This window comes from Myripristis murdjan, chromosome 17 (genome assembly GCF_902150065.1).
Source record: "Myripristis murdjan chromosome 17, fMyrMur1.1, whole genome shotgun sequence".
NCBI classification, from domain to species: Eukaryota; Metazoa; Chordata; class Actinopteri; order Holocentriformes; family Holocentridae; genus Myripristis; species Myripristis murdjan.
Window position 1 is genome coordinate 24252648 of NC_043996.1, and position 26997 is coordinate 24279644.

The following is a 26997-nucleotide window of genomic DNA, read 5'->3' on the forward strand; positions in this document are numbered from 1 at the left end:
CTGAATTTTTCTGGAGGTTTAAATTACTGGGGATCCCAGTTGATAAAAAAAAATGTTAGTAAGTTTGAGGGAAACGGGGGTTAAATAAATTAGGGTACATAATTCAGTACATTCAGAGAGAAACAGCAGCAGCAAACCGCACACCAGCGCCTCCCTGGCTCTTGTTTCCTAAATCTGTCCCGGAAGAATTTTTTTCCATCAAAGTTAAAGTTTTTTTTTTTTTTTTTAATTTATTTATTATTATTATTTAAAAAAACAAACAAACAACAACAACAAAAAAAAACATTATTGTTTGCCTCAGTGGTTAAGGTTAGGGTTAGGTATAAGTTGGCCGTGACTAGCATTAAGGACAGGCTGTAGAAAATAAATGTAAGTTAATTAAACCTGACAGAAAAACACTCAAGTGCTGCAACGCTCCCACGTTGCGCCGACCGCGCATGCGCACTCAGCCCACACGTCCTGTGTCATGTCAACAGTCAAAACCTCAGAGCTGGCTCTTCATCTGAGGGCTGACAACCGGCTGAACAAGTGCTGAATGAGCAGGTAAAGAAACACGCCGGTTGAAAGTGTGCGGGGATTAAAGACGGGATGATCACACCGCCGGTATTCGCAGTTTTATGCGCTGCTAAATAAACTTTTCGGGGAGTTTCAGGAGCGTTAGCCTAGCGAGCTAACGGTCAACGTCAGTTGGTTGTTAGCATCAGAGGAGGATAACTGTGCTAGCTAGCCGCTGTCTGTTTGGGTGAGGCACCTGACCGCCGTTCACATGATTTGCTGTACAGACCAGCTTGTTAACACCACAAAGCGGACAGTCTTTTTTAATTAGTTCGTGTTTGTAGGTTTTACCCGGGTCCGGTCGGTATCCCTTTGGGTTTGTCGGAAAAACAAGCCGCAGCATGTTTGCTAAGAAGAAGAGGGCACCTGTGCCTAAGGGTCAGGGCGCTGCTGCAGCCAAACAGGTGAGCACAACAACAACAACAACAACAACAACAACACTGACATACACAACTGGTGAGGAATTTATTGTAAGCTGCCAAATTAGTCACTGTGGTAGTTGAGGTATGAGGAATCTGTGTGTACTTCCTCGTTCCAGATGGGTCTGTTTGTAGATTTCAACCCCGAGGAGATGATGATGGGTATGGAGGAGAACCTGGACGATCCGGATTTGGAGGCTGAACTCGCTGCTATTACAGGAAATAAAGCCGCTGCTGGAGGAAAGGCCAAGCAGAAGGCGAGGAGTGAGTGCACCACTTCTGATTTGTTGTGGCTGGGAGCTACTTAATGCTTTCCACTTTGCATTTTATGTAGGATGATGTTTCCTTTGTGCCCCGTGCCAAGTTGTGATTGCATGTAAGTCGCTGATATGCTCCTGCAAGAAAGCAATCAAGACGAATTCCTGCATCATCATCCTCTTGGGAGATTTAAGAGATCTTGGTTCTGACAGTGGCACAGTATCAACTACAATACCATGTTTGTGTTTTAGCTCCCTTGCCTATGGAGGACATTGCAAGAATGGCTGATGATTGTATGAGAGATGTAGATGAGGACGAAGATGATGACAACTTGGAAGATGATGAAGATCTTTTGGTTGGTGTTTCATGTACTGTGCATTCATATCTAAAAGTATGCGCCTGCATCCCAGTGTATTTCTCAAATGTGGCATTGTACATGAGCAACCAAAGTTTGCTTGTTGATGAGTTGCTGTTTTTTTTGCCATCAGGCAGAGCTACAGGAAGTGGTGGGTGAGGAGGAAACTGAGGATGCTGTGACTGCTACCTCCACATCCTCTGACACTGTTGAATCGTCTCCAGCTAATACACCGGAGTCCCTGTCGCCGCAGGTAAAATAGATATTGCTTCGTTCCAGCTGCCTCACTGATACAGCCCTGAAATTGACACTAGCCACCAGAATATGGGTCAGATGAGGACAAGCATTTTCATTTAGCTGCCACTGTGGCTGATGTTCTTGAAAATTCACAACCCATTTTTTTTAGTAGAATAACGCCTCTTATCAATGTTCGATTACTTGCTGAATTGGTTGGCAGATTAGACAAACTTGCAAATCGCTGAAAAACACATATTTGGATGGAGATATTTTACTCTTGGTGGTAAGTCTGTCTTTAATTCTAGTCACATTTGCTAGTAGACAGCCAGCTTATGTTTGGTCAGTGTATTAGAAAAAAACTCCTTATTCTGCCTAGTATGTTAACTAAAAGTATAAATTTAAATCCAAATGCCATTTTGGCTGGTATTTGAAAAGGTTTGTGACGTGGCTTGCTGATTGACATAAATGTGTTCATAACCTATCCTAAACTAAATATAGAAAAGCAGAAGCTGCAAGCCATATTTTATTCCCTCTGTCAAACACTCTACATCAACCCACAGTTTCATATACCAAGTAATTTCTAGACCTAACTTAGTTTTACAGTATGAGCAGTTTTAATAATCTTGACGATACTTAGCTGTTGCTCTGGTATTTCACTCTTCCAAAGCATCAGGAAACAAAGGTTCCTGCAGCCCCAGGCAGCCTCCAGCACACCCTAGAAGAGAGGATAGCTATGTACAAGACAGCCATACAGAATGCCAAGTCTGCAGGAGAATCCTCTAAAGTCAGGAGATATGACCGAGGCCTGAAGGTGGGTGAGATTACTGCCGAGACACAAGAGTTACACCCAGAGTTATGTACTAAAGGGTCACATCTAACAGGATTATGTCTTTTAATGTATCACAGTTCTTGAACAAAAAGTGTAATCAGTTTACAGATATGTTTTTAAAAAAGTAAAAGGAATGTTTTCTGCTTTTATAAATATGCTTTTGATTCATTTTTTTGGTTTTGTGTAGGTCCGGGTATCGGTGCTGATTTCCCTATTCGATTCAGTACTGATTTTTGATTCCACATTGATTTAGTTAGGGATATTTCAGTAATGATACCAGGTTTCCCTCGCTTCCAGATAGCTTTGATTTTGCCCAACTGTTCTTTGCCATCATGGTTTCTAAAACCAAAATACAGACCTCCAGCTTTTGGCTCAGTAGTGCTGGTTTCAGAGGGGGAGCGCCTGCCAGTGTTAATTTGTTCGGTCAAAACATGAAATTGGGTCAGATGAGTTTGTGTTGGCTAGTAGTTAAACAGATGACAGTTACCAAAAATCTTCACACATCCACTGAAAAAGAGCACTGATTAAAAGAGCGATCTCAGGATTTTAATAATCATTATTGGATTGTTCAAATGACGATTGTGATTAATCTGAAAATGAATATTTTTACCCAGCTCTAGTTTTGAGTAATGATTCCTTGTTACTGTTGCTCCCTGCAGACCCTGGAGACCATGTTAGCTGCTGTCAAAAAAGGGAGGGCTGTGAATGAGGCTGAGATCCCTCCGCCTGTTGCCTCTGGTGCTCCCTCTCGACCCGCCGTTCCCCAGCGACCTCCTCCCCCGGTACCCTCCCCACCTCAGCCTGCTCCCCCCGAGCAGCAGGCAGAGGCAGAGCCTGAGACAACATCAGTTGTACCAGAGATTGTCGAGCCCAGCGTTGAGGATGATCAGTCATCCTCTGCCACCCTGCCCACTCTGAGCAGCCTGCCCTCGCCAGAGGAGGAGGCAGAGGAGCCCAGCAGCCCGTCCCAGGACAATCAGTCACATGGTCAGTTTTAGTTTGTACAAACCAATACTCATAGTAATATTGATTGCTTTTTAATATAAACCTAAACACATACATTGGTCATAGGAAGTGTTTGTCTACTATGGTACCATCCCAATGCTTTTTATAATTAAAAAAAGAAGAGAGATCTGTTGGTTTTGCTGCAGGCTTAAGGGTTTGGCAGAGCAGGCAAATTTACTTTCCCCTACTTACCCACTTGGTCTCACCAAGTAATGATGATTTTGAAATGTTCAGACTACAACAAAGAAGGTGTAGATGGCAGTGTTGCTCATGTGCATTAGCTCACTAGTGCACAGATCCCACCTCAGCAAAAAAGTTTGAAATCAGAATAAAACCTATTGAAACAAAACAAAGACATAATATAGCATGTTGGAAAAACTAAACAGACCCTTTTGTGGGCTTTTTTTTTTTTTTTTTTTTTTTTTTTTTTTTTTGTTACATTGAATTGTGCAATTGATATACTTAAAAAATTGTAAGTACAGAAACGAACTTACAGGCATGTAGGATTATTTGTGATAGTGGCACACTTTGGTGAATTTATTCTCTCAGTTTACCTTTTTACCTGGTTTGCCTGTTTTTTCCATTGTAAGCTTCACCAGTGTGTTTTTAAATCACAGGTTTTCAACAGTCAAGGCTGAGCCGTTGCCTCCTTAAAACACATAGCATTCTGAATATGTGGTGAATACAGGCTTTCATTGTTGTGGCTGTTGTGTCGTTTTGTCCGGTGAATCCACAGTGGGCGAGGCCACCAAGGCGATGCTTTTGGAGAGGCAAAAGGAATACAAGATGGCAGCTTTGAAAGCCAAGAAGCAAGGAGATGTGGAGCAGGCAAAGCTTTACATACGGACCAGCAAGGTGAGTTAAAGGACTCACTGCATCCTGAGGGAGGGGGGTTCGGTTAGATGGTTGTGGGACTTTTTGGCTAAATCCTGTAAGACATTGTTCATTTTTACTGGGCTTGGTGGGGATTTATATAATCAGTGAATGCTTGTGGTTTGAGATAGGAGCACAAACAATTGCAATCTCCAGTTAGGTAGGTTTCAGAGTTTTGTAAAACATCTTTAAACATTGGTTTACCTTGCTTTATCAAAAGGCTGACAACAAGAGTACAGTCCATGAAAACTGAAATGATTTAGAGTTGAGTAAAAGATGACGGAAACATATTTTTAAGGCACACATTTTGGCACATCATGGGGTTGCAGAGAGATACCAGCAACTTACGGCTTGGCAATATCTGTTCACATTTATATAAATGTCATATTCTGTAGTTGTGTGAATTTAAACAGTGTGGTATCAGTATGATGACCAGTTGTTTACCTGTGTTGTTTTTTCCTGAATCGTATAGTAGCTGAATTTAATCTCACCCTTGACTGATGTGGAAGTCAGTCCCATTGTGTTCAGTCTTTCCTTGATTCTGTGTGTGAGGTTGATGCATCAGTGTGCCTTTACAAACTAATCACACAGTGCAATGAGGCATGGTCTCTGCTGGAAGTGGAAGCAGCATTTCCACATCTATTTGCTGAGCGTGGGAATGTAGCAGTAGGATGAGGAGCAGCGGTGATAGTCGATGCAGTGTGCTTGTTAACCTGATGTTTGCGCAAACCTTTTCCAATGAAATGAAACAAAATGAGGTGATCTCACTTTAAAGTATCCTTCAGTTATATATGATATACGCATTTATTCTTGACTTTTAGTGCAGCTCTAGACTCAGGCTGCACTTTCTGACTGCTTCGTTACTCTCTCAGCTATGTGAAACATGCCAGCCATTTGAAAGATGACAAAGCCCACTATTATGTCTGACTGTCTAGGGTTGTTTGTCTTTCTTGGTGCAGAGGTTCGATGCAGTGATCGAGGCGTTGGAGAAAGGACAGCCAGTTGACCTGAGTGGCATACCTCCCTCTCCAGGACAGGGTAAGACAGGATCTTAATGAAGGATTTTTAATTTTTTTTTTTTTTTGCATATTTCCAGAGATGAAACCCTGAAGCAAAGAATTTATCAAACAGAAATAATATGAGAGGATAAAAATATTGAAACAGGAGATGCAATCAGTAATATGTGCAGGTGAAATAAAATTAACCCTGAGGGACTTATAAACCGCATCGCACCTAAACACAAACATAACAGCAACAAAATCACATTGTCAGGCTAAGACAGAATTGCACTGGATAACAGAATTTAAGAATATAGATTACATCCATAAAAATAACAGGAAATAAAAATCAGCTCAAAGCCTTAATATTTGGAATATTTTTATCACTCATATAGATTATAGTAGGAAAAATAAGAGACTTGAGGTGAAATACACAGGGAAATAAAAACTGAGAGAGCTTATGAGGATCTCGCATGGGGAGAATATTAATAGTTCACCAATAAGCATATTTAGCAAATTGCAGGGGATGCGTGAAGTTGTTTTTTTTCCCTGATGTGTTTTAAGTAGTAGTTGTAGTTGACAGTATCTGTTTTTTGTATGTAACACTGTATGATTCAGTGAACCTCATGTTTTTCTGCCATAGTGGAGGGAGGTGCAGCGCCAGTGAAGGAACCCTCCCCTGGTCAGAGCACACAGGCCACACAGCCGGCTGCAGCAGACCCAGGTGATAACAAATACTCCTCTTTAAGAAAAAGTTGTTTTGCCATTCAGTTTTCTAATCTTTACACCTCACCCTGTAAGAGGTTTGTAAGTCTAACATCAGTGGTGTACATTTTGTGTGAATCGATACTCCTTTTTGCCTCTCTGTGTATTTTCCTATGGCAGCCTGCCATTGTAAGATTATTATCAGCCAAACTGGAATATATTTGCACACATTTTGTTTTGTAAATTGTACTGTAAAGAGGCCAGATCCAGCTGTAGCTTAGTAAAAAATATTTGCACACCTTTGCATGACACGGGTCGTGCATTTCAGCATCATCTCCTGAAATTCACCTCAGCTACAGAAGAAGTAGACTTAAGCCGATGTTGACAAGCTGTTTGGATCTAGTCTCCAAAACTACTCTCAACATGATAAATAACATTGTGGAACAAGAAGAAACTGCTCGGGGCAAGAAATGGAAACAGATTTGTATGACCAGGCAAAAAGAGATGTGTTCAGTGACAAAGCTACTGTGGTTATACTGAAGCTATTAGCTGCATTTCTATTATATTCATCTTTCATACAGCAGTAAAATTTGCTCATCTTAAATTTATTCTGAGTCATTATTCTTAGCTGTATTTTTTCCATTGTTACTTAATAACACTGGTTTTTAGGTGATTTTTTTGGTTGGTTTGTTTTAAAATAATATTTCATCACGTTAAAGATACCCAGGACTCACTTTTAAGAAACAAATGTAGGGAAAACAATGTAATGTTGTCTTCTCCCTCAGCCCCTGCTGTCCCATCAGCCCCTGCACCTCCTAAGGACGTGCTGGAGGCCCTGGAGCAGAGGCGAGCCAAGTATGCGGAGGCATCGGCTCAGGCCAAGGCCAGCGGAGACGACCGCAAGGCCCGAATGCATGACCGCATCGCTAAGGTACGTTGAGCCCTCCTTACCGTTTCTGATGAGAGTCAGGTGATACATTTCCCTAATAATGAGCAGAGTAAAGCTCAACACAGTTTGTTTTGACTGTCCAGTTCAGTCTTTTAGGTGTATAGCTCTCATTTGATAACAAGTTAATGGTAATGCAATTTATGAGACATTTCAGCTCTAATTGAAATAGCACAAAGTCCATGCTAATATTGTAATTACTCAGGTTTATGTATTTACATATTTAGGGATAAATATTGAGCTTTTCATTGCTTGTCAGGACTTTGTTGCTAGTCTAGTCTCCCTTCCTCCTTAAAAAAGTTACCCCTCACTGCCCCTCAGTGTATCACAGGAAATTCCCGTAGCAACAACACGTTCAGTTTCTAAATATTTAACCTCTGCCCTGCTGCAGCAATACCAGAGTGCCATCCGAGCTCACAAAGCAGGGAAAGCTGTCAACTTTGAGGAGCTCCCTGTTCCCCCAGGTGAGATTATTTATGACATCTCTGTTTTGTACAGACAACATAGTTCTGAAGTTTCATTTGGTTCTGCCAAATTGTGTTTTACAGAATTTATGGCATAGATATTGCATATTCATTTCTAAGTTGCAAGTATTTTTCTATATCAGTGCAACCAAAACAAATCCCCGCACACGCTTTTTGTACTCTGCTAATGAAGTGATTCTCATGTTATAAACTGTCAGCCTGCGTTGATTTAAAAAAAAAAAAAAGAAAAAAAAAGGAGAAATGATCTTGTTTGTATTTTACAGGCTTTCCTCCAATCCCTGGCCAGGAGGCGGCAGGAGCTGAGCAGGGATTTGCTGCTGTGCTGGAGGCAGCCAATAAACTCGCCTCTACTGATGCTACCGAAGGAGGGGATGACGAAGAAAATGAGGAGAAAGAGGAGGAGGTGGGCTGGTGAACTGCATGAACCAGGACTGCATAATATTTTAGAAGTTATTACTCTAGATCAGTAATGTTCGACCTGTGTCTTAAATCTGTCTGCTCTCTGTTATTTGCAGTCCAAGCCTCCTGTTCCAGATAAGCCAAAGAAGCCCATGTTAGCTGTGCCTCCAACGGCTCCGGTGAAAAAAAGAACTCCCTCTCCTTCCCCTGACAGAACGGCCACCAGGGAAGGCCTCTCCAGTACAGGTCGGTCCCCGCAGAAAACGTCTGAGCAACAAAAATTATCTCCAAAACACCATCAGATCAGCAAATTTTCTACAGTGAGAAGAACACTATGGGGTGATCTTTTACCTAGTTCACACACCTTATGCCTAGTTCACACTGGACTGTTTTAGCTTTCATTTTCCACCAGGTTAAATATCTCTATCTGTCAGAGACCAGCGACAGCTAATGGGCCAATGAGAGCACAAGACACAGGGCCAAGTTCACACTATACGACTTGGTCTAAGTTTCAGAGTCTGGTGTACAGTGAGTTTGAATTAGATTTTCTTTCTGTTTTGTTAATCCTGCAGCCGTTCAGCAGCTGGACTTCCTGGAGGGCCGCAGGAAGCAGTACATGAAGGCGGCTCTGCAGGCTAAACAGAGGAATGACATGGATCAGGCCAAGCAGTTTCTCCGCACCGCCAAGGGCTTTGAACCCATGATCGAGGCAGCCCGCAGCGGCAAGACTGTGGACATCAGCAAGGTTAGAACCTGCTGTGAAAAAAACACCCGCTCTGCTGCTTGCAGTTTTCTCGTGTTTTTCTTAACTGAAATGATTCTGTAATGGAGTTATCCAACCTCATTTGCTACTCCAAATGGCATGTGTCTTACACAGATCCACCAGGGGGAAGAGATTTGGAAGCATGCAAAATGATGTTTCTAGCTTTTTTTTCCCTGGATATTGCAGTTATATTAATTGTGGTAGATATGGGCACAGCCTTTTTTGTATATTTGCCTTTTTCAGTGCTTAAAAAAATTGCCAGGAGAGAATACGAGATGCCGATGTTTAGAACTTGTTCAGATTGAATAAATTAAAGCATGATTTATTGGCCAGATAACCAACACTGCACCAGAATACCCTTAGTAAACTGACACACCTTTCATGCTGAGATAAAATTGCAGCATCTTGTGAAATGGAGTATGGAGAAGTTAATTTTGCAACTCTGAATCTGTCTGAGCAACTCTAAAAGACAGAGGAAGTAATAGATGACTTGTCTAAATTCAAATTTAACTTCACTTCAAGTATCACAAAGTATTTTCCCAAAACAAACAAGGAATTAAAAACAATGTGAAACCCTATTATAAAAGCGGAAATTCAAGCCATTAATCAGTGCGAAGCTGGGAAAATGTCTTGAGCAGCAATTGTAAGGTGCTAAATTTTGCTTTTGTAAACATCAGCATGTCTTTAAATAGATTATGATTCCTGGATATTGTTAACATAAGCAAATATAGACCATGGTTGAGATGACTGGTGGCTTCTGCCTTACATCAGTGATATGAGTAATGCTAATTTTTCTTAAAGTTATTTTAAAACCACTGGCAGGATTACATTTCCTCTGTTGTTGTTCCTGTCTGCGTTGCAGGTGCCATCGCCCCCTGGTGACGAAGATGAGGACTTCATCCTCGTGCACCACAGCGACGTGCAGATCTCAGAGAAAGCAGAGGAGGTTTACACACAACTGGCCAAGATACTCAAAGAGCAGTACGATGTAAGGCTGCTTGAACAGGACTAAAGTCATAACCCCAATTATCATGACCGTTTTTGTCTTCATAATATTACTGTTGATTATTAATCTTGAAGACATCAGGAACAGAAGGACTTTATATTATTGGAAATTATAACAACATTCGACTATTTTCAACCACAATGTTTGTTCAAGAACTTACATTTCTGTGGTGCGTTAATTAAACAAAATTAATTGTAAGGCTGGTTATGCCTGGACAGAAAACACAGCAGCAGTCAGTAGTATATGTATGTAGTATGGGATATAGCAAATTGATATTGTAAATATACGCAACTAACAATTTCAGCACTAGACTGGATGAATGTATGGGATGTTAACATATTTAGGGTGTGCAAAATAATATGAACAGCTCTCCTTAATACTTGGATCAGTTCTTGAAACAAATTGGATATGGGTTCTAAATTGATGTTTTAATTCAATGCATTTATTTATTAAGTGATCGTGGGAGGAATATTTCAGTGTACAAGTAAACCACTTTAAACTTTTATGCATGCCATCTGCTATGCAGGATGACACCATGCCTAATTAATTTCCTCAGTGAGAATCCCTAATAAATAGAAGGAAACTTGAGCTCCACTCTTAAGGATTTGAGTTTCCGCAGCTTTAGATGAACCTTTAGAAAATCTGTTCTGATGGTTTCTTTTCCCACACCCCACTTGGTTACTCTGCTCTGCTCTGTAATGCCTCGCTGATCTCAGGACTAACTTAATCCTCAAGATGTTTTTTCATTTCTTTTCGCTTTCCTCTTTTAGAAATGTATGACTTACTCCAAGCAATTCACACACCTGGGGAATGTCACAGAAACAACAAAGTAAGCCGTCTGTACCACTCAGAGCATTTCCATGTTTATACACAAACCCCATTTCTAGCACCAGATTACTGCTGCATTTTGAGCTCCTGATCAGTGAAAACTTGAGATAAGCACTGAAAAACAAAAGCCTGATGTAATATATAGGTAACAAGGGGTAGGGTTGTGTCTTGAAGAGGATGTTCACTCATATGTGTGTGTGTGTGTGTGTGTGGACTTAAGGTTCGAGAAGATGGCAGAGCGTTGTAAGAAGAGTCTGGAGATCCTGAAGCTGTCTCAGGCCAGAGGGTTGGATCCTCCCAAGCATCACTTTGAAGAGAGGACTTACCACACCGTCAGGTAGGTACCAAACTCGGACAAAATGTACAGCTAGTATATTCAGCAAAATCATGTTCGGAAAGTTTTGAGTGTTTTGAGTCAGGAGTTATCAAGGTAAAATGGAAAACTGCCTTGTTGGGGAGAGGTTGAAAGTTTTAATGAGATTTTATGGCAGCAGGACCATAAAACCTCCTGCTAATCATGTGAGGTTATGCAGTTAGGTGGTGCCAGAGGTTTGCCTTTTCATTGTATTATTTTGGAAGGAAATAACAATTTCTGCTTCTATTTCACCTGTGTTTTCTCTTTTCTTTTTCGTTACTTTTCTTGCCCATCTCTTTCTTAACATTCCTGTATCTCGATCAGTCACGCGAGGGTGCCAAGGAAATACATCACTCACTCCTTCTCTGCCGCTTTTAATGTTTTTTTTCCTCCCTCTGTTGCTTGCAGGATATTCCCAGAGCTGAGCAGCACTGAAATGGTGGTGGTTGTTGTAAGAGGGATGAATCTTCCTGCTCCCAGTGGTAACGTTGACTTGCTTTATGTTTAAGCAGCTTGCTCTCAAATGAGTCCAAACTTTGTTTGAGAAAGTATGGAAAGATTTTTTTTTTTTTTAAAGAGGTCTCAAATGAAAAGTTAAGGAAATGTAGAAATGTCTCTAGTATGGAAAGCACTGTCAGGGGAAATATTGTAAACACAACAAACGACAACAAATTTTGTTTTACTACTCTCAAATTGTCTAATATGTGGTGAGGAACGAGGACTGAGGGAGAAATACAGAATATTCAAATGCAAAATGTTGATTGCTTTTTTAAAATCTCTTTCTCTCTCCTCCTCAGGTATCCAGACAAATGACCTGGATGCCTATGTCAAGTTTGACTTCCCCTACCCCAGTGCGGTGAGCGAGCTAAAGCTACGGCTCATTTCCTTTTCACAATCAATACAGTGTGCCAAGAGGTCGCTAACTGATGCCGCTTTCACAAGTTCTTGGTTTCCTTTTTGTTACCAACAGGAACAACCGCAGAAACACAAAACAGCTGTCATCAAGAACACTAACTCCCCAGGTAAGACAGGACTCCAGCTGCAGCTCTGTGAAGGTGTGACTTAATCTGTTGGGATTGACAGCATGGCTATTTTCAGAGCAACTTCTAGAGATCTAAAAAGAACAACAATTTTATACTAACTATAGGCTATATATCCACTGTGGAGGTAAATCCTGTCCTGATGATCATCACTCAGTATTTTATGATGTGGAGTCTCCAAGCAGTGTTATATTGTCAACAGCGTATTTAACTTGCTACATTGTTTTTTAATTACATTGTTTTAATTTTGCATTACCATTAACTTTTTGAGTGTCCCTTTTCTTAAGTGGTTGATTTCATTTTGAGACAAAGCTTTTCATGCTGTTGCTGCTATAATGAAGATTAGAGAGTACGAAAATGGCAATCTTTGTTTCGCATCTTAAAGTTCATTTTTTAAGTTCCTAATAGAACACATTTTTTAGGAGTGTGTTAAATATATTTCATTCCAAAGCGAGATATCCACCATTTGTAGAAAATGGTGTCTATTCTGACAAAATCACATAAAAGTACAGCATATTACAGGTTAGCATTGAAGTCACAGTCACACTCTGACCTTGTTCAAAAAGGGCTGTTTTTAATAATAAATAAATAAAAGCATTTGTTTTTGACTTACTGAAGTGAAGGACTTAAATATTTTATATTCTACTTAAATGGTAGCACTGCATAAAATTGCATGTCCTTATCTTTAACCAGAGTACAACCAGAGCTTCACGCTGTCCATCAACCGGAACCACCGGGGCTTCAAGAGGGTGTTGCTGTCCAAAGGCCTCAAACTGGAGCTGCTGCACAAAGGGTGAGTCGCTCCAGACCCGCTCACACTACTTTCCTAAATCTTCACTCGGCTGCTGAATATTTATTGTGACCTTGAATAAGCAAAACTGCCCTCTAGTCGGGTAAACAAAACAGCAGGTTAGCTCGGAGACACAGAGGCTGACTAATGAGCCTCCTGCTGGTTTTAACTATCACCCCGGCAGGAGGGTTTATTTATCGTAGCTGAGATGGCGATGGGAGGGTTGCAGGTTTATTTTACTGACCATCTCTTTTGCGATTGAATGTGAATGTGGCGCTGAAATCTAAACTGCCTCAGGTGACACTGCACTTTGTCTTCTTCCACGAAATACCCATGTATATTTGATGCTGTTGTGTACAGTGTCTGAAATTAACTCTTCTAACTCACCTGCCAAGGGCTGGACAACTAGACAACTACCAAGAATTTTTACTTGCCGAGATGATTAATGTATATTTTTCACAGAAACATCACCCTACTCCACTGTTTTTTGTGTAAAAAGTTTTAATTTTCAGCTTGCTCAATCACAGTTTGCCATTTCTTTTCTTTTTAGCATTTCAAAAACAGATTATTCTTTTCTTGAAAATAAGTTTCCACTGATGCTAGGCTCATTAAACATGCAGGCAGTGCAGAAATAAAGGGAAAGCTTGCCGAAGTTGAGATGCCACAGCTTCATGTCGAGCCAGGAGTGAAACTGGCAGCCAATCAGCCGTCTGTTTGATACAGAGCCATTGTTTTGCTTTGATTTGATTGGCTCGTGGTCAGAAAGGCTGCGTGGTGGTCAGCACGGACAAAATGTGAGAACATGCAAAAACCAAAGACCGCATAACAATGCCTTATGTGTTTACGAAAGACATATTATCTGGACCTTGATCATATTTGCCCAGGCGACATAAATAAAAAGACAGTTTGCAGTTACACGTGTGAAGTGGTCAGTAGACTTAGCACATCCTTCATGGTCAGAGAGTGAAAACAGCAGCCTGAGGTCATGGTGTTTACACATGCAGTCGTGTCAGAGCAGCTGAAGCGGAGCGGTGTGTTGTGCTGTGTCATGACGGTGAGACTGCGGCGGTGATGCTGCTGCTGCTATGTGTCGTCTAACAGGGGATTCCTGCGGAGTGACAAGCCGATCGGGACGGCCCACGTGAAGCTGGAGAAACTGGAGACGCAGAGCGAAATCAGGGAGATCGTAGAGGTGAGGCTTTTTGAGCGCAGCAGTAGAGGAACATAGAGTCTTGAGTGATTTTACTTCTGTCTCGTTGCTGTGGCTGAGTTTGATGCTGAGTCAGCAGCTGTGGACACGACAGTCTTGTTCCCTAACGTCCTAACATTTGACTGTACTGAGTAGCATTCCACTAAAATTCAAATACTGAAAGATAAGGTGTACATGATATTGACTCAAGGAGGCCTCAATTAACAGACAGTGCATTCAGAACAGAAATGACACCCAGAGTTGATTCCCAGCATGCAGCTTTTCTGTTGTGTTTAGCCCTTGAAAGTTTATTCTTATCCGTGTTGTGCTGAATCTATGTTAAAGACAGGAATCCCAGTATTATATTGTATCGTTTTATTGTTTTACTGTGTGAAGCACTCTGTGTCGCATGTATTTGTATGAAAAGTGCTCTGTAAATAAAGTCTCACTGATTGGTTGGGAAACTGAGCGTCTTGTCTCTCATGTCTCCTGCATCAGGTGATGGACGGTCGCAAGCCCACAGGAGGTCGTGTTGAAGTGAGGGTCCGTCTGCGGGAGCCGCTGAGTGGACAGGACATGCAGACCTCCACGGAGCGCTGGCTAGTCCTCGACCAATCAAAGGTAGCCACACGACCAGCATTCCTCTGTTTCCACAGAGTTAGTGTGACATCTAACAAACTGCAGCATGTTTCTGTGAGACTCTACAAGTTGGTGTGTTTTTGTCTCCCAGGTTCTTGTTTAGATGCTGCTCCAACATTAAAGATCGCTAACATTATACAGGTAATTATTTTCTCCTTTTCTTGTTTGAAATGAATGAGCCTTTACATGTTAGACAGGACGGCTGTGCATCACATACCCTTCACAAAGCATCGTGCTTTCTTCCTCCAAGTAGATTTGATCTTTTCTATCTGATTGTTTTTTATACCCCAACATGATTAAATTAACCTCAGAAGTCACATTTCAAAATTACATTTTCTCTCAAGATATCCAACACAAAACCTGTCTTTGTCTTCCAGATTAAAGGCACTCAATCAAAAACACTCAGAGGAAAAGGAGGAGGAGGAGGAGGAGGAGGAGGAGGAGGAGGAGGTAGGGAGGATGTAGAGATACAGATGAGATGGAGGGTCTGCGGTGTGGACCGCCACACTCTGGCTGTCTGACCCGGACCCACACGGGTCTTTGCCATCTGAAACTTTGCACACTGCAAGACACAGAGCTCTCTTTGACACGGCGGCCCACCAGGAGGAGACAGGGAGCCGCCTTGTGGAAGGCAAGCTGGCCTCTCGCTGCTCTGCCTCGCTGGCGTGCCTCTCGTCTCCCTCTCTGCGGTCTGGGAAGACGCTGCGGGACGTGCACATTCTCTTACCGAGCGTTCACACAGCTAGCAACTTGTGCTGCCAGTTGACGGAGATCCGATCGCTGCCTGTGACCAGAGATGCTGGCCGATGCAAAGCGCGGTTCCCTCGTCTGTCGGCTGGACGTGGGGGCGCCGCGTCGTGCACCAACATCGCTATAAATATACACCACAGACACAGCAGCAATCAATGATGTGTCAAGTCAGCCATCAGACGAGCGGCTAGCAGGGTGAGCGCAGGGTTAAAGGGGTGATACACCAGGCAAAACTTATGGGCAAAGTGATTTAAAGCAGCATTTCACTCTTGGCTGAAAAGTTGGCCCCATGTATCACTCCTAACTTTGACAACCGAGGTGTGGCCTTGGCTCTCGTTGAAGGGGCTTGATGTTGAGCTAACCTGATCCTGCTGCCCTAGATGAAAGTTTATATCAAAAAATGTGTACATATTCCTTCTATATACACGGCTCTGGTTTCTAGAACTGCACTATGCACTAATACCAAAGTAATCACTGTTGCTGTAAGATCCTGCATATTTGAATTTGCATTCAGCTGCCACACTTGTTACAATGACACGATAATGTGTGTGAGATTGAACACGGGAAGGAGTGTTGTCACTTTGACTGTTAGGAGTCTTTATTTTATTTTATTTTTTTTTTTTTTTCACAAATCCACACAATTCACAGCAAAGGAAGAATGCAGGGCAGCCTTATAGATGTTTTAAATAGCTATAACTGATAGGAATAAGCCAAGTGATAATTCTCAGTGGTACTAAAAGGTGTGAGATGTGAGATGTCATACTTAAAGATAATTATTTTGAAGAGTACACCCCCTTTTCTTTGACACATATCAGTTTAATTTGATTAATATGTCCTCTCACTGTGGCACTAAACAGTTTTAAAACATTGTCACCTGTAAACGGGTTTGGGACTGTTTGATTTATTTGTTTATTCTCATGAAACCTGGTTTACACTGTGTAGCACCAGGCTGCGCACATCAGAATCAGATGACTGAGCTGAATTTAGCTGATTATTATTTTTTTTTTTTTAGCTTTTACTATTTTAGGGAAAAAAATAAATAGATCTGGGTTTCATTCCAGAAAGTGATGAATCCATTTTGGGAAAAGAGTCTGCAGTTTGAGAAGTATCTGTACTTCAGAAAGGCCGATGATGCGGTCCTCCAAACTTTGGAAGTAAAGGTCACAGACTGATTAAAGTTAAATAAATTGCATCCCATATGTTTTATTTCAGTGCCATTAATTATTTTTGAAGACTGCATCTTTTTTTTCTCCATATGGTGAAATCACATTTTGGAGTGAATCTCATCAGTGTTTTAAAGGAGTGGTGGCATTTGAAGACTTGCTGAAGAGGAAGCCATAATATGATACGCTGAGCCAATTCAAGCCCATTTCCAGCCGTTATACCTCCAACATGGCAGCAGTGAACCGCTGCCCACTGTTATTGTGTTACCGTGGTCGCAACATTTCCCTGTCCCATTTTATTTTATGCCGCATTTTCAGGAAGGCTTTGTACTGGTTTGAGGAAATGGGACCTGAGGTTTACTACAAACTGGCCCAGTTAATTCAGCGACAAATTAAGGCATTTAAATATTGTTACCCATCTTTTTTTTTATTTCCTATTAGAACATGTTTGACCCTCTGCTTGTTTACAAAGATGAATGATGTCAGATTGTTTGTGGACACAACATTTTCAAAATGTTTCGTGTTCACCTGGGAAAAATCATCTCTAAAGTATACATAACTTTTATTTGTTTTACTGTGGACTGAAATTATCTACTTTCCTCAAGAAAAGTATCATATCTTGTTTTCATTCTGCACTGTCAGTTATTTTCCACGAGTAGATTATTATTTTCCAACTGATGGAAATGTTATTTTTGAGACTGCTCACTGTTGAAGGCTTCATGAGGATTCAGTCAATCAGAAGCTGATGACCCTGAACAGGCAAAAAATAAATAAAACAAATAAAGCACTCATTTCAATTTTCTATAAGTTTTTTATTATACATATACTACAGTTTTTTGATAAAGACCGCTTTTATTGACAAAAAAAAAAAAAAAGATGTACAGGGTTTTTGGCTTTTCATACAGTTCTTTTTGACTGATGTCAGTGTTTAATTAAAAAGAAAATATTAAGGATTTTAACAAAACCCAGTCAATGACAGGATTGTATGAATGGATTTTTCTTTTTCCTCAGTTCAATCCACAAAACAGAAAATACTGTCAAAATGCAAAGTTGATATGCTCTCGTCACCATTGCAAGCTCGTTTCTGTATGCATGCAATGTTATAGTTTGGATAGTAACATATTACAACTGAATAAAAAAAAAAAGAAAATGCTACTTTCAATAAAACAAATTGCACCTTTTGGATATAGGACATATTGCACAACTTCAGATAATGCCAAAAAAAAAAAAAAAAGGTAACAGAAAACAGGGAGCGAGAGTCACAAAAATAAATCCTCGGTACGTCTCCTCTTGGTTTTGCTAATTTCTAGAAAGAACTGCCGATGGTGGTCGGTGAAAGCTTCTCCCCTGAAAGCCGTGTCGCACAGTGAAGACACAGTGATGAGCAACTCGGGCAGAGACGATCACAGCAATTAATTTGTAACTGTTGACCTTCGACCCCTCCGTCACTCTTTTCCCCAACACTTTGATCAAGCTTCCACTAACATCGTGCTACAGAAGGTCCTAAAACATTTCAAACTGTGTAACAAATGAATATGGTGCAGCTACAGGTTTAACTTCAACTTGTTTGTCGACGCGTCATCGGCTCTTCTGCAGATATTCATGTGATTGTCTGACTCGGATGCTGCTGATTGCAGGTGGAGAGATCCTCGCTTGTCATATTAAGATTGTTATACTCAAATAAAATGCTCAACAAAACCGTTTGCAGTTATGCCACTTGTGTGAGTAGCCTCTTCTGGTTTCACAGTCCCATTGACAAAAAGGATGGAGAGATGTTGCTTACAGTATGCAGGATGTTTACTATACATGGAAATCTGATGGATCGGTGTGTTTTTTGGGTCTAGTCAGGTCCGATTAAAAAAAACAAAACAAAAAAAACAGAACACATTTTACAGGTTTGAACAGAAACAGCATAAATACATTCTTGTTTTTTTTCCTCAGGTCCATGTCACTGCAGGAGAGAGAGGGCAGCCCAGGGCTTCTCTTTGAAAAGCAACTAGACCTCAACAGCCCAAGCTCGCTTACTAATTATTTATAGGGACACTGGAAAGTGTTGAGACCTTTGAAGAGGGCAAAGTGTCTGATCTACAGGGTTCCTACACGGGCCAGGGGAGTCCTGGAAATTATGGAAGCTGAAAGGGATCATTTCAAGGCCTTGGGAAAGATTTCAAACAGCAGAAAACGTCACAGCTACACATTATTATGTAGTTAAAGACTCCAGCTCATGTCACTTGCTTTTTGATATGGGGTCTGTTGTGAATACTGACAGTCAAGTTATGACATGATATGACCTAAGTTAGTGATTTTCAAAGTGGGGTCCCACAGGGGCTTCCACCAAACAATTTGAATTTTAATTCACTAAAAATGATGCTACAAAAAAATGTAGCAATGATTGTTTTAATATTGGGTTTTGGTCTCACCGTTTCAAATATATTTGTCAATTTTCAAGTATAAAATCTACTTAATCATCTACACTGAAACTATCTTTTCATAGTAAAGTCCCGGAAAGACTGGACCACAACAAAGTCTTAAACCCCTGGCCCAGGTGACAGTACATACTGAATACTGACCAAAATCTTCAGATCGATTTATCAGTCAAATGAAGTAAAAAAATGTGTAGGAACCCTGGATCGACACTGGCACTGAACTTAGCTTCAGCTGTTGGTTTAAGTGATCCTCTCTAGACTCAGTCCCACTCCGTTTTTTTTCTCTCCTGTAAATGGCTTAGAATCCAGTGCACTGCTTCTGCATTTTAATACAGTTCTTTATATATATCTATATATATCTATATATAGATTTATTTATTTATATATGTATATATCTTTACATTTTCAACAGCTATTTTCTTTGTATGGTAAAGAGACATCGGAATCAGTAAAGTGGTTTTTCTAACCACTGTTGGACGAACACAGAGCTCTGATGTTGCTGAAGATGGAGGAGCTTGTTGGTGAGAGATTAGGATTACGGGACGACACTCTGGAGTAAAAACCGTGCTTTCCCACTTCTCTGCCTTCCAGTTTCATGTGCGGACTCAGGGTGACGCTCGGCCTTGCTTATGGTTTTGAGAATCCTTTCAGCATCTGTTCCCCTCATTAGTGAATTCAGAGTTTCTCAATAAAGCATTGGAACCATTTTTTTTTTTTTTTTTTTGTTAGCAAACTTTCTGTCTAGGACAAAAAGGGTGCTTTGATTTAAAAGTTAGCATGTAATCACACAGCCAGCACAGCTGATTTCACAGAGCATCAGTCAAAAGAGTTGGCCTGCTTCGAGTCCATGACAGCCACTTCAGTAATACTGTCTTTACTGCACCTTGTAGTCCGACTGCTTTGCAGCTCAATCGAGAATCAGAGACCCTTTGTCTGGGATCTCTGGAGGCTACAGTTGCAGGGCTATAATGGAGAAAGTGTTCTGTCCAGAAATTATTATGTACAAACCAAAACAAATCAAAGCATTTGTCCGTGTCATGAAGTAAAGCATCTGGTGATTAATGGATAAAGCTTAAGAGGCGAGTCTGAAGCCAAGAGGAGTTGTCTTTTTTTTTTTTCCTGTGTCCTCCTTGATGAATCGCTGCTGCAGGCACTGTGCACCAGGGTGCAAAGAAACACTATCACCACACAGAGGCACTTTCTCTCCACATTCAATGATTTAAAAAAATCTTTTTTCAAAGTCAGAGGAAAATTATGATGACAAGTCCACAGTTTTCAGTGGTGGAAATGCTTCTCCCTGGCAGTCTAGAGCATCCGTGCTACACAGAGGCCTTTGCAGATTATTACCCAGGGTGCAGTGCTTCTGCCCTCAGGACCCCTGGCTACCACAGTGGCATTGGAGTGAACCGGGATGGGAAGTAATAGTGTTGAAGAGGAGAAGTGGAGAACACAATGCTGGGGTCAGACCTGGGTCAGAGAGTAGGCGCAAATAATCCGTAGCGCATTTTTTAGCCTGCTTGGAGCACCGATAGGTGGGGTTCACAGGAAATGCTACAAATTTGTGGCACAAATATTAAGCACAGGAAAACATGAAAATTTATTTAGTCCGATTTGCAACTAATCTGACACTATTTGACCCATCGTGCTGCAGTGAAGCCCACCCCTCAGACACCAGAAACAGGTTAAAACCAACAGGAGCTGATCACCAGTTTGGTTTGACCCAGGCCTGGTCGGGGCAGCTGACGACAGCACCTCATCCTGTGAACGAAACTCAGTGAGGAGGGCGGAGTGAGACCAACAGACGGTCCTGCTCAGAGCTTCCTCGGGCCCCAGGCCTCTGGAGCAGAAGGAACGGTGGATGCATAGGTGGAGTTGAGGAATGCTACCCCGCCTGGCACAGCACAGCTTTCAGGCTCTTTGAAGTGCAAATGGTTGAAGGGAGCTGGCGGAGAGGTGAAGAGATGGAGAACCAGGGTGTGGGATAACGACAGGAGGTAAAAAACAAAAACAAAATAATAATAACAAGAGAAGGTAGCGGCCAAGCTCCTGATGCCTTCTCCGACCCCTACGAGATGATCTCCAGGATGTAGAAGACCAGCTCCATGACCACAGGGCCCTCGCTCAGCTGGCACGCCCCTCCATGGATGACAGGGATCAGGGCGCTGTCCAGGTCACTCAGGTACTGGGGCAACAGGGGCTGGCCGTTACTACCTGCCAGGTAGCCCACCTGCAACACCGGAGTGAAGTGTCAGGCAGCGTGCTGGCTGCTGTCATCACACCAGAGAGCATTCAGATTCATAAAAACTACATCAAAGGAAACTGGACTTTCTGCATAATCTTGAAGATGTTTCACTATTCATCTGAGAAGGTTCCTCAGGTGTGTGACCTTAACAAACATTAGCTGTCATGAGATCAAGGTGTGAACTGCCCACAGAGGTTTAAATGCCAAGGAACTCCATACCAAATGAGAAGTGAGTAGGCTTCTTGGATGAGTAGCGAAATATCCAGATGCCTTAGATTTATTTATGGTAGCTATACCATGACATGGCCTCTAAAATCCAGTCTTGACACTATTTCAAATAACAAAGGAAACAAATCTGTTTGAGGAAGTGTTTTGCCCACCAACGTGCCCTAAAAATACCCACCTTATAAATAAAAACATAAACATGAAATATGTAGATGTGAGTGGTCTGGTGGCTCAGACCAGTGCAGGCACCATGTGCTCGGCCTCCATCTGAAGCCCAACATGCCACTCTGCTGCATTCACAGAACCTGAGTGAAGTACAATGACTGTGCAGCCCCATTCAAGTCCTGTGGCTGCATCTCTCTTTCTCCAGACATTGTCATAAAACCTAACAAAATGCTTCAAAGAGGGTGGATTGTCTTAGTCTTGCTTAAAAAAAAGCAACTCCAGATGACTGTAAAGATTTCAAGCCATGTGTCCAGGGTAAAGACTGAACTGACAAGACGATTCTCTCTGCTTTGTGCGTTTCTTTTGTTCGATCTCAATAAACTAATAGTGCAGAGGAGAAAAGACAGCCTGCTCCCATTTAATATTCAAATCACTGCTGTCCTACCTGGTCGGAGTCCAGTGTGACCCGCAGCCCCAGCTTCGCCATGCCGTCCTCCTTCAGCAGCTTGAGGTGTGGGCAGAGCGCCATGCAGAAAGCCCTCGCCACGTTTTCAGTCAGCCGGCTGTGGTCGGCCGGGTCACTCAGACCGTTGGGCTGGTCTTCGCTCTGAAGGAAGAACACCTAAAGGAATGGAGGAAATATGGCCTCAGTTAGAGGAGAGATGACCTGAAAGTCACTGGTTTGAATCACAGGAACAGATGGGAAGAAAAGAGTATTGCTCTCCTCTCAGCTGACTTGCCCTTCAACAAGGCAGTGCTGGAAAAGAGCTTCTGTGCTAAAACTTTTTTTTTTTTTTTTTTGGATATATGCAAAATTATAAAAGTCCAAAGAATGCCTATTTTGGGTTGCTTACAAAGAACAAGAAAAGCAATATGGTCATGAAGCTGCACTGTAATTTTGCACATTAGAGACTCCAACTGGCAGCGAGAAGTAACGTTGAATTTTGAGGACTGCTGAATAAATTCTGATTCATCCCTTCATGTGCAGTACACAGATTACCTGCCTGTACTGACACCAGAACTGGATTTGGTCACAGGTGATAGGCATCAGATTCTCTTCTCCTCTGCACCCCCATATCAAGATTAAGTCTGATACAACAGGTGGGTTTTTCACACTCACATGCATCTTTGAATCAGATTTATGCAGTGACACGTTCTTTTTATTTTTAATCAATTAAGTCCACTTATTGTGTGCCTGCTGTGCTGTACCTCTGTCCAGCGGATGACCTTGCCGTTGGCTTTGAACTCCGAGCCGTGGAAGATCTTGACACTGGTGATGGACTCCATGGACTTCCCATCGATGGGACTAATCACACTGTGAAGCCGAAACACACCACAGCAGTGCTCAATCAAACAAAAATGATTCAGTATGCATATATACAGATACAAGTGCAATGTAAAATAGAGAATTGTAGAAAATGTAACAGCGCTTAGTGAATCAGAGTAAATCTGCGTGGATGATGCAAATTATTAACTCATTTTCTTCAGCAACTACTGCACCGTGTGTGCTTAGTTAACTGTCCTTGTTAAATAAGGACTAAAAAGAAGAGAATATACCACTGCTGAGAATATTATATGTAATACAGCACTTGGTTAAATATACATAAATTATATTTAATGTTTAAAATTACATTTTAGTTTGCAGATAATATCAGACTGCTGTGAAATCAACTGCATCAGTCAGTATCTCGAAGCAATGTGAGAGCACATCATTCTGTAGAGGGCTTCACCAGCCATGCATAATATGTTTTCACAGCCAAGTGCAAATGTAGTGGTTGGGAAACTATTACTTCAGCTGTCCCTTTTCTAGCTCTCCTTTCCCCTCCGGAGTCTTTCATGCCTTCACTCCCTCCCTCTCTCACCCCTTGTTGAAGTTGTGGTCGTCCTCTGTCCACTGGATGTGGACGTGCTCCTGGTTCTCCTCCTGGTCGGCCTTGCCACAGGCGATGCTGAAGTCTTTCATGTCCCTCAGAGCTTGCCGTAGAGAGTCCATGGTCTCAGCCGTGATCTGGATCATCACACCGTCTGATGAGGGCAAAAAAAAAGATCCATCATCACTATCTTTTCTTAAACCATGTGACTCCAGTTTTGTTTTCAAAATGTGGGCGTTGTGAAGCTTGCTGAGACTGTAACTGTGATTAAGAGCTTTGTAAACAAACTTGACTGTCCAATAAACTGCAGTGATTCTTTAACAGCTGAGCATATTAAACCGAAAATTCTCACCTTCCACAATGCTGGTCTTGGCTAAATAGCCCGACGAGGCTTTCAAAGCACCACTGAACACAAAGAAGCAGGCGCCTGTGACTGAAAAACCAAAGAGCAAAAGAAAACATAACTTCAGCTTGTCTAAACACTTTTCATCAACCACCGGGGTCAAACGAGTATGAGGCAACCTGGCGAACAACCAGGTAAGAGAAATAAAAACACTAAAGACTCCTAGTGTCTGTGATGTTTTAGTGTGTCCAGTGACGACTTCTCAGCATTACTGGCAAGGTGAGGGTGTTTGTGTGTACCTTTGCGCGGCTGATGATGAATGCTGATGGCCTGCGTCTGGTAGTTTCCATCGTCGTTCTGGACACACACCAAGTGGGAGTCGGCCCTGTCGTTGAAACACGCCCCCATGGCCAGCACATGTTCATTGGACTTGTTCATGGCCTTCATTAACTGCAAGGACAAATAATATCCATGTATAATTAAGCCGCCCTGTGGGTGTGTGGTGAGGAAAATGGGCTTAAGAGTGGCTGCTTGGTTAAGCCTAATTGCAGTGGGCATGTGGGTAAAGTCCTCAAGTTAAGTGGGATGGCGCTGAGATGACAGATTGTGGAGAAAGACACTGACGCTCATGAATATCAATAGTTGAAAGATACCACATATTAATTCCGCTAAATCCCCTCTTCCGCGTTTCTTTGAAGCTGTCCTTCACAAATCACAAATAAAACTGAAAATCTGGAGGGCTTTAACCACTCGCTGTGCTAAGGGCCCGCCTGCAAGCTGTTGTGAAATGGTCCCCACTTCATTTTACTGGGTTCCCATCTGTCACTGCATCAACAGCCAAACGCTACAAACCAATCAACCAAGCAGCACTACTCTACCCACCATGGTTTACTTCTCCGCCAAATGGCGCTTCATGTGCATCCCTTCTTGCAGTTGGACGAGGAAATAACATTCAATCACACCCGAGGTAACACCATTATAACAAGTCAGCAACCCACGCCTCGCGTTCGCACCACACAGACCTGGAATTTTTGTCACGTATCACCTACGCATTCTGTGTGTGTGTTGTGACGGTCAGCGAGCTTGAAGGGCTCCTCCACTGACGTCACAGCACCAGTTGAGTGTTTAAATTATGTTTCCGCCTCAAAACTGATGCACAATCACTGCCACCAGTCCCGATCAGAATGGTCAGTTGAGCAACACATGACACACAGCTCTCTCTCCATCAGCTGAGAGTAACCTCTGACATTGAAGTGGCCTTGTAAACCAACCAGTTGACTTGGAAGGTTTGTTTTACATTCTGTCAAATGGTTTGTGAGCCATTTTCATGCATTAGTTCTCACCTCGTTATAGCGATTGCTGGGGATCTTGATGCAGGTCTTCCTCACCTCCATGTCCACCACCAAACCTTTCACCACTGGCAACGTGTACTGGTAGTTACGGAAGTCCTGAGACGCAGAGAGACAGTCAGAAGAGAAGAGAAAGAAAATTCATTAAAAAAAAAAAATGTCCACCACAAATTCTTATAAAAAATGACATCATGAAATGGAAACAAATCAGGGTAGTTATTAATGAACAACACGTAACATAAGTGTCATGTAATAACCCTGTTTGACAAAATGATAAAGGAAAACACTTTAACAGATAAATGTGGAAATACTGAATTATTAACTTACTGCAAGCAGATTCATGATGGTGTGGCCGGTCTCTCCAAAGAGGGGCTTTCTGAATCGCACACTGAACAGTGGGCACGGATAGACTGCAAAACACAACGTTCAATTATTACCAGATACATTCTCACCACCATGCTTTCACTTCTCAATTTTATTTTATTATTTTAAATTCGGTTATTGTTAATATTCAATTACTTTTTGATTGTCTGAATTACCTCAGCAGAATAATGTCAGTTGTTGATTTTAGGTTGATCGTTGTCTTATGAATATGAAACATTTATGGTAATTGTTGCTGTTATACTGTATACCTACATGATGAGTTTTGTTGAAATTCAGTTTCCGCAGTCCAATCAGCAGAAAATGTTAGTATGCTGCCTTTTTTGTTTTGGAAGTGAGAGGTTTCCATGTTTCTTCATCTCAACTGCATGATCTGCACCCCCTCCCCCTTCTTTCAATATTTTATCATTAATATGCAAATAAACCAAGCAGAAGACCCCACACAAGCTTCAAACAGTGAACTGCGCCTACAGTTGAGAGGATGGCTACTAATCCACAAGTGAAAAATAAGGCCGCTTTTCACCAGAAACCAAAGCGCCTTAGATGACTATTTTTAGTCTTATCTCAGCAAACAGCTGGAAACAAGATCTCACCACAAGCTTTCATCAGCAACAAAGACAATATCACCAGAGTTCACCTGGTATCTCTGCAACGAGACACCCAAACTACTGTCGGTCACTGCTGGGGGTGAGGAGGTGAGAGAGCAGGCACCTGCACCGTTTGTGTGGCAGATTAATTTCACAGTGATGTAAAGATTTTGTGTCTAAGAGCCTCAAAAACTTAAGTGGCTTTGTTAATGTATTCTATCCACGCACACTGGAAGTATGTATGAGGCTTAACGGAGCCAGGCGGTGCTCGGTGCTGGCAGCTCCGGCTCTGTGAGGAGGGGATTTGGTGTAAGAGAGCCTCTCCGACAAAATCCCTCCCAACACTCCATGGTTAATGTGAGGAGCTGTGAGAAATGTATGAGAGGTGTATATGAATGAGCAGATTGGTACGAGGTCTGCGGGCTTCGTTTGACAACTCACTTACTAAGCTTTGTAAATTAAGTCGGATCTTCATACTTCACCATATTAATAAAACCTATTGAAGAAAATCCTCTCTGCTCTCGCTCAGCGCCACATAAATTTATTGACCAACGTTTCAGCTCGGCTGCATGCTCAATGGAAAGATTTTCTAAGGTCCGGCATCAACAAAACATTTTAATAATATCATATAGCACTTACCAATAACAAGATGACACAATTTGACCTTTTTAACCGCATGTTAGCTCTCTTCAACATGACTGTGTGTTTGCTTAAAATTAGAATAAGTCACATTTATGTTGTCTCTTGTTTGTCCTTTTATGCTCTGTCAAGTGTTGCTAAACTCTGATTTTGAAAGGTGCTACATAAATTAGACTTATTGT

The 26997-nt window shown here is 41.8% G+C and overlaps 2 protein-coding genes across 4 annotated transcripts in view; one reads left to right on the forward strand and one right to left on the reverse strand.

Moving 5' to 3' along the window:
• The first annotated feature begins 441 nt into the window (after positions 1–441).
• On the forward strand, positions 442–18268 carry cc2d1b (coiled-coil and C2 domain containing 1B). Its single transcript, XM_030074520.1, has 26 exons — positions 442–543; positions 840–959; positions 1094–1238; positions 1484–1587; positions 1721–1840; positions 2492–2635; positions 3313–3640; positions 4395–4513; positions 5491–5569; positions 6173–6253; positions 7020–7165; positions 7572–7644; positions 7929–8068; positions 8181–8310; positions 8637–8809; positions 9690–9815; positions 10604–10662; positions 10882–10998; positions 11425–11498; positions 11814–11872; positions 11987–12038; positions 12750–12849; positions 13948–14038; positions 14534–14656; positions 14766–14815; positions 15052–18268. The coding sequence occupies exons 2-25, from the start codon at positions 897–899 to the stop codon at positions 14775–14777; spliced, it is 2658 nt and encodes an 885-aa protein (XP_029930380.1). The 5' UTR covers positions 442–543; positions 840–896; the 3' UTR covers positions 14778–14815; positions 15052–18268.
• A 1387-nt stretch (positions 18269–19655) lies between these two features.
• Positions 19656–26997, reverse strand: part of zfyve9a (zinc finger, FYVE domain containing 9a) — a 34210-nt gene continuing 26868 nt past the window's right edge. For 2 of the 3 annotated variants that reach the window (XM_030074518.1, XM_030074517.1), the window contains exons 12-19: positions 25536–25618; positions 25203–25307; positions 24159–24309; positions 23869–23949; positions 23508–23670; positions 22855–22960; positions 22091–22267; positions 19656–21240 (exon numbers count right to left, since the gene is read on the reverse strand). In XM_030074518.1, the coding sequence (XP_029930378.1) occupies positions 21079–21240; positions 22091–22267; positions 22855–22960; positions 23508–23670; positions 23869–23949; positions 24159–24309; positions 25203–25307; positions 25536–25618 (1028 nt within the window). In that variant the 3' untranslated portion in view covers positions 19656–21078. The remainder of the gene's footprint in view (positions 21241–22090; positions 22268–22854; positions 22961–23507; positions 23671–23868; positions 23950–24158; positions 24310–25202; positions 25308–25535; positions 25619–26997) is intronic. The other variant, XM_030074519.1, reaches the window with a different exon arrangement.

Coding starts and splice junctions, on each gene's coding strand:
- cc2d1b (XM_030074520.1), top strand. CDS start 897: ATGTTTGCTAAGAAGAAGAGGGCACCTGTGCCTAAGGGTCAGGGCGCT. Junction 6,254..7,019: donor GCCGGCTGCAGCAGACCCAG/GTGATAACAAAT, acceptor CTTCTCCCTCAG/CCCCTGCTGTCCCATCAGCC. Junction 12,850..13,947: donor CTGGAGCTGCTGCACAAAGG/GTGAGTCGCTCC, acceptor GTCGTCTAACAG/GGGATTCCTGCGGAGTGACA.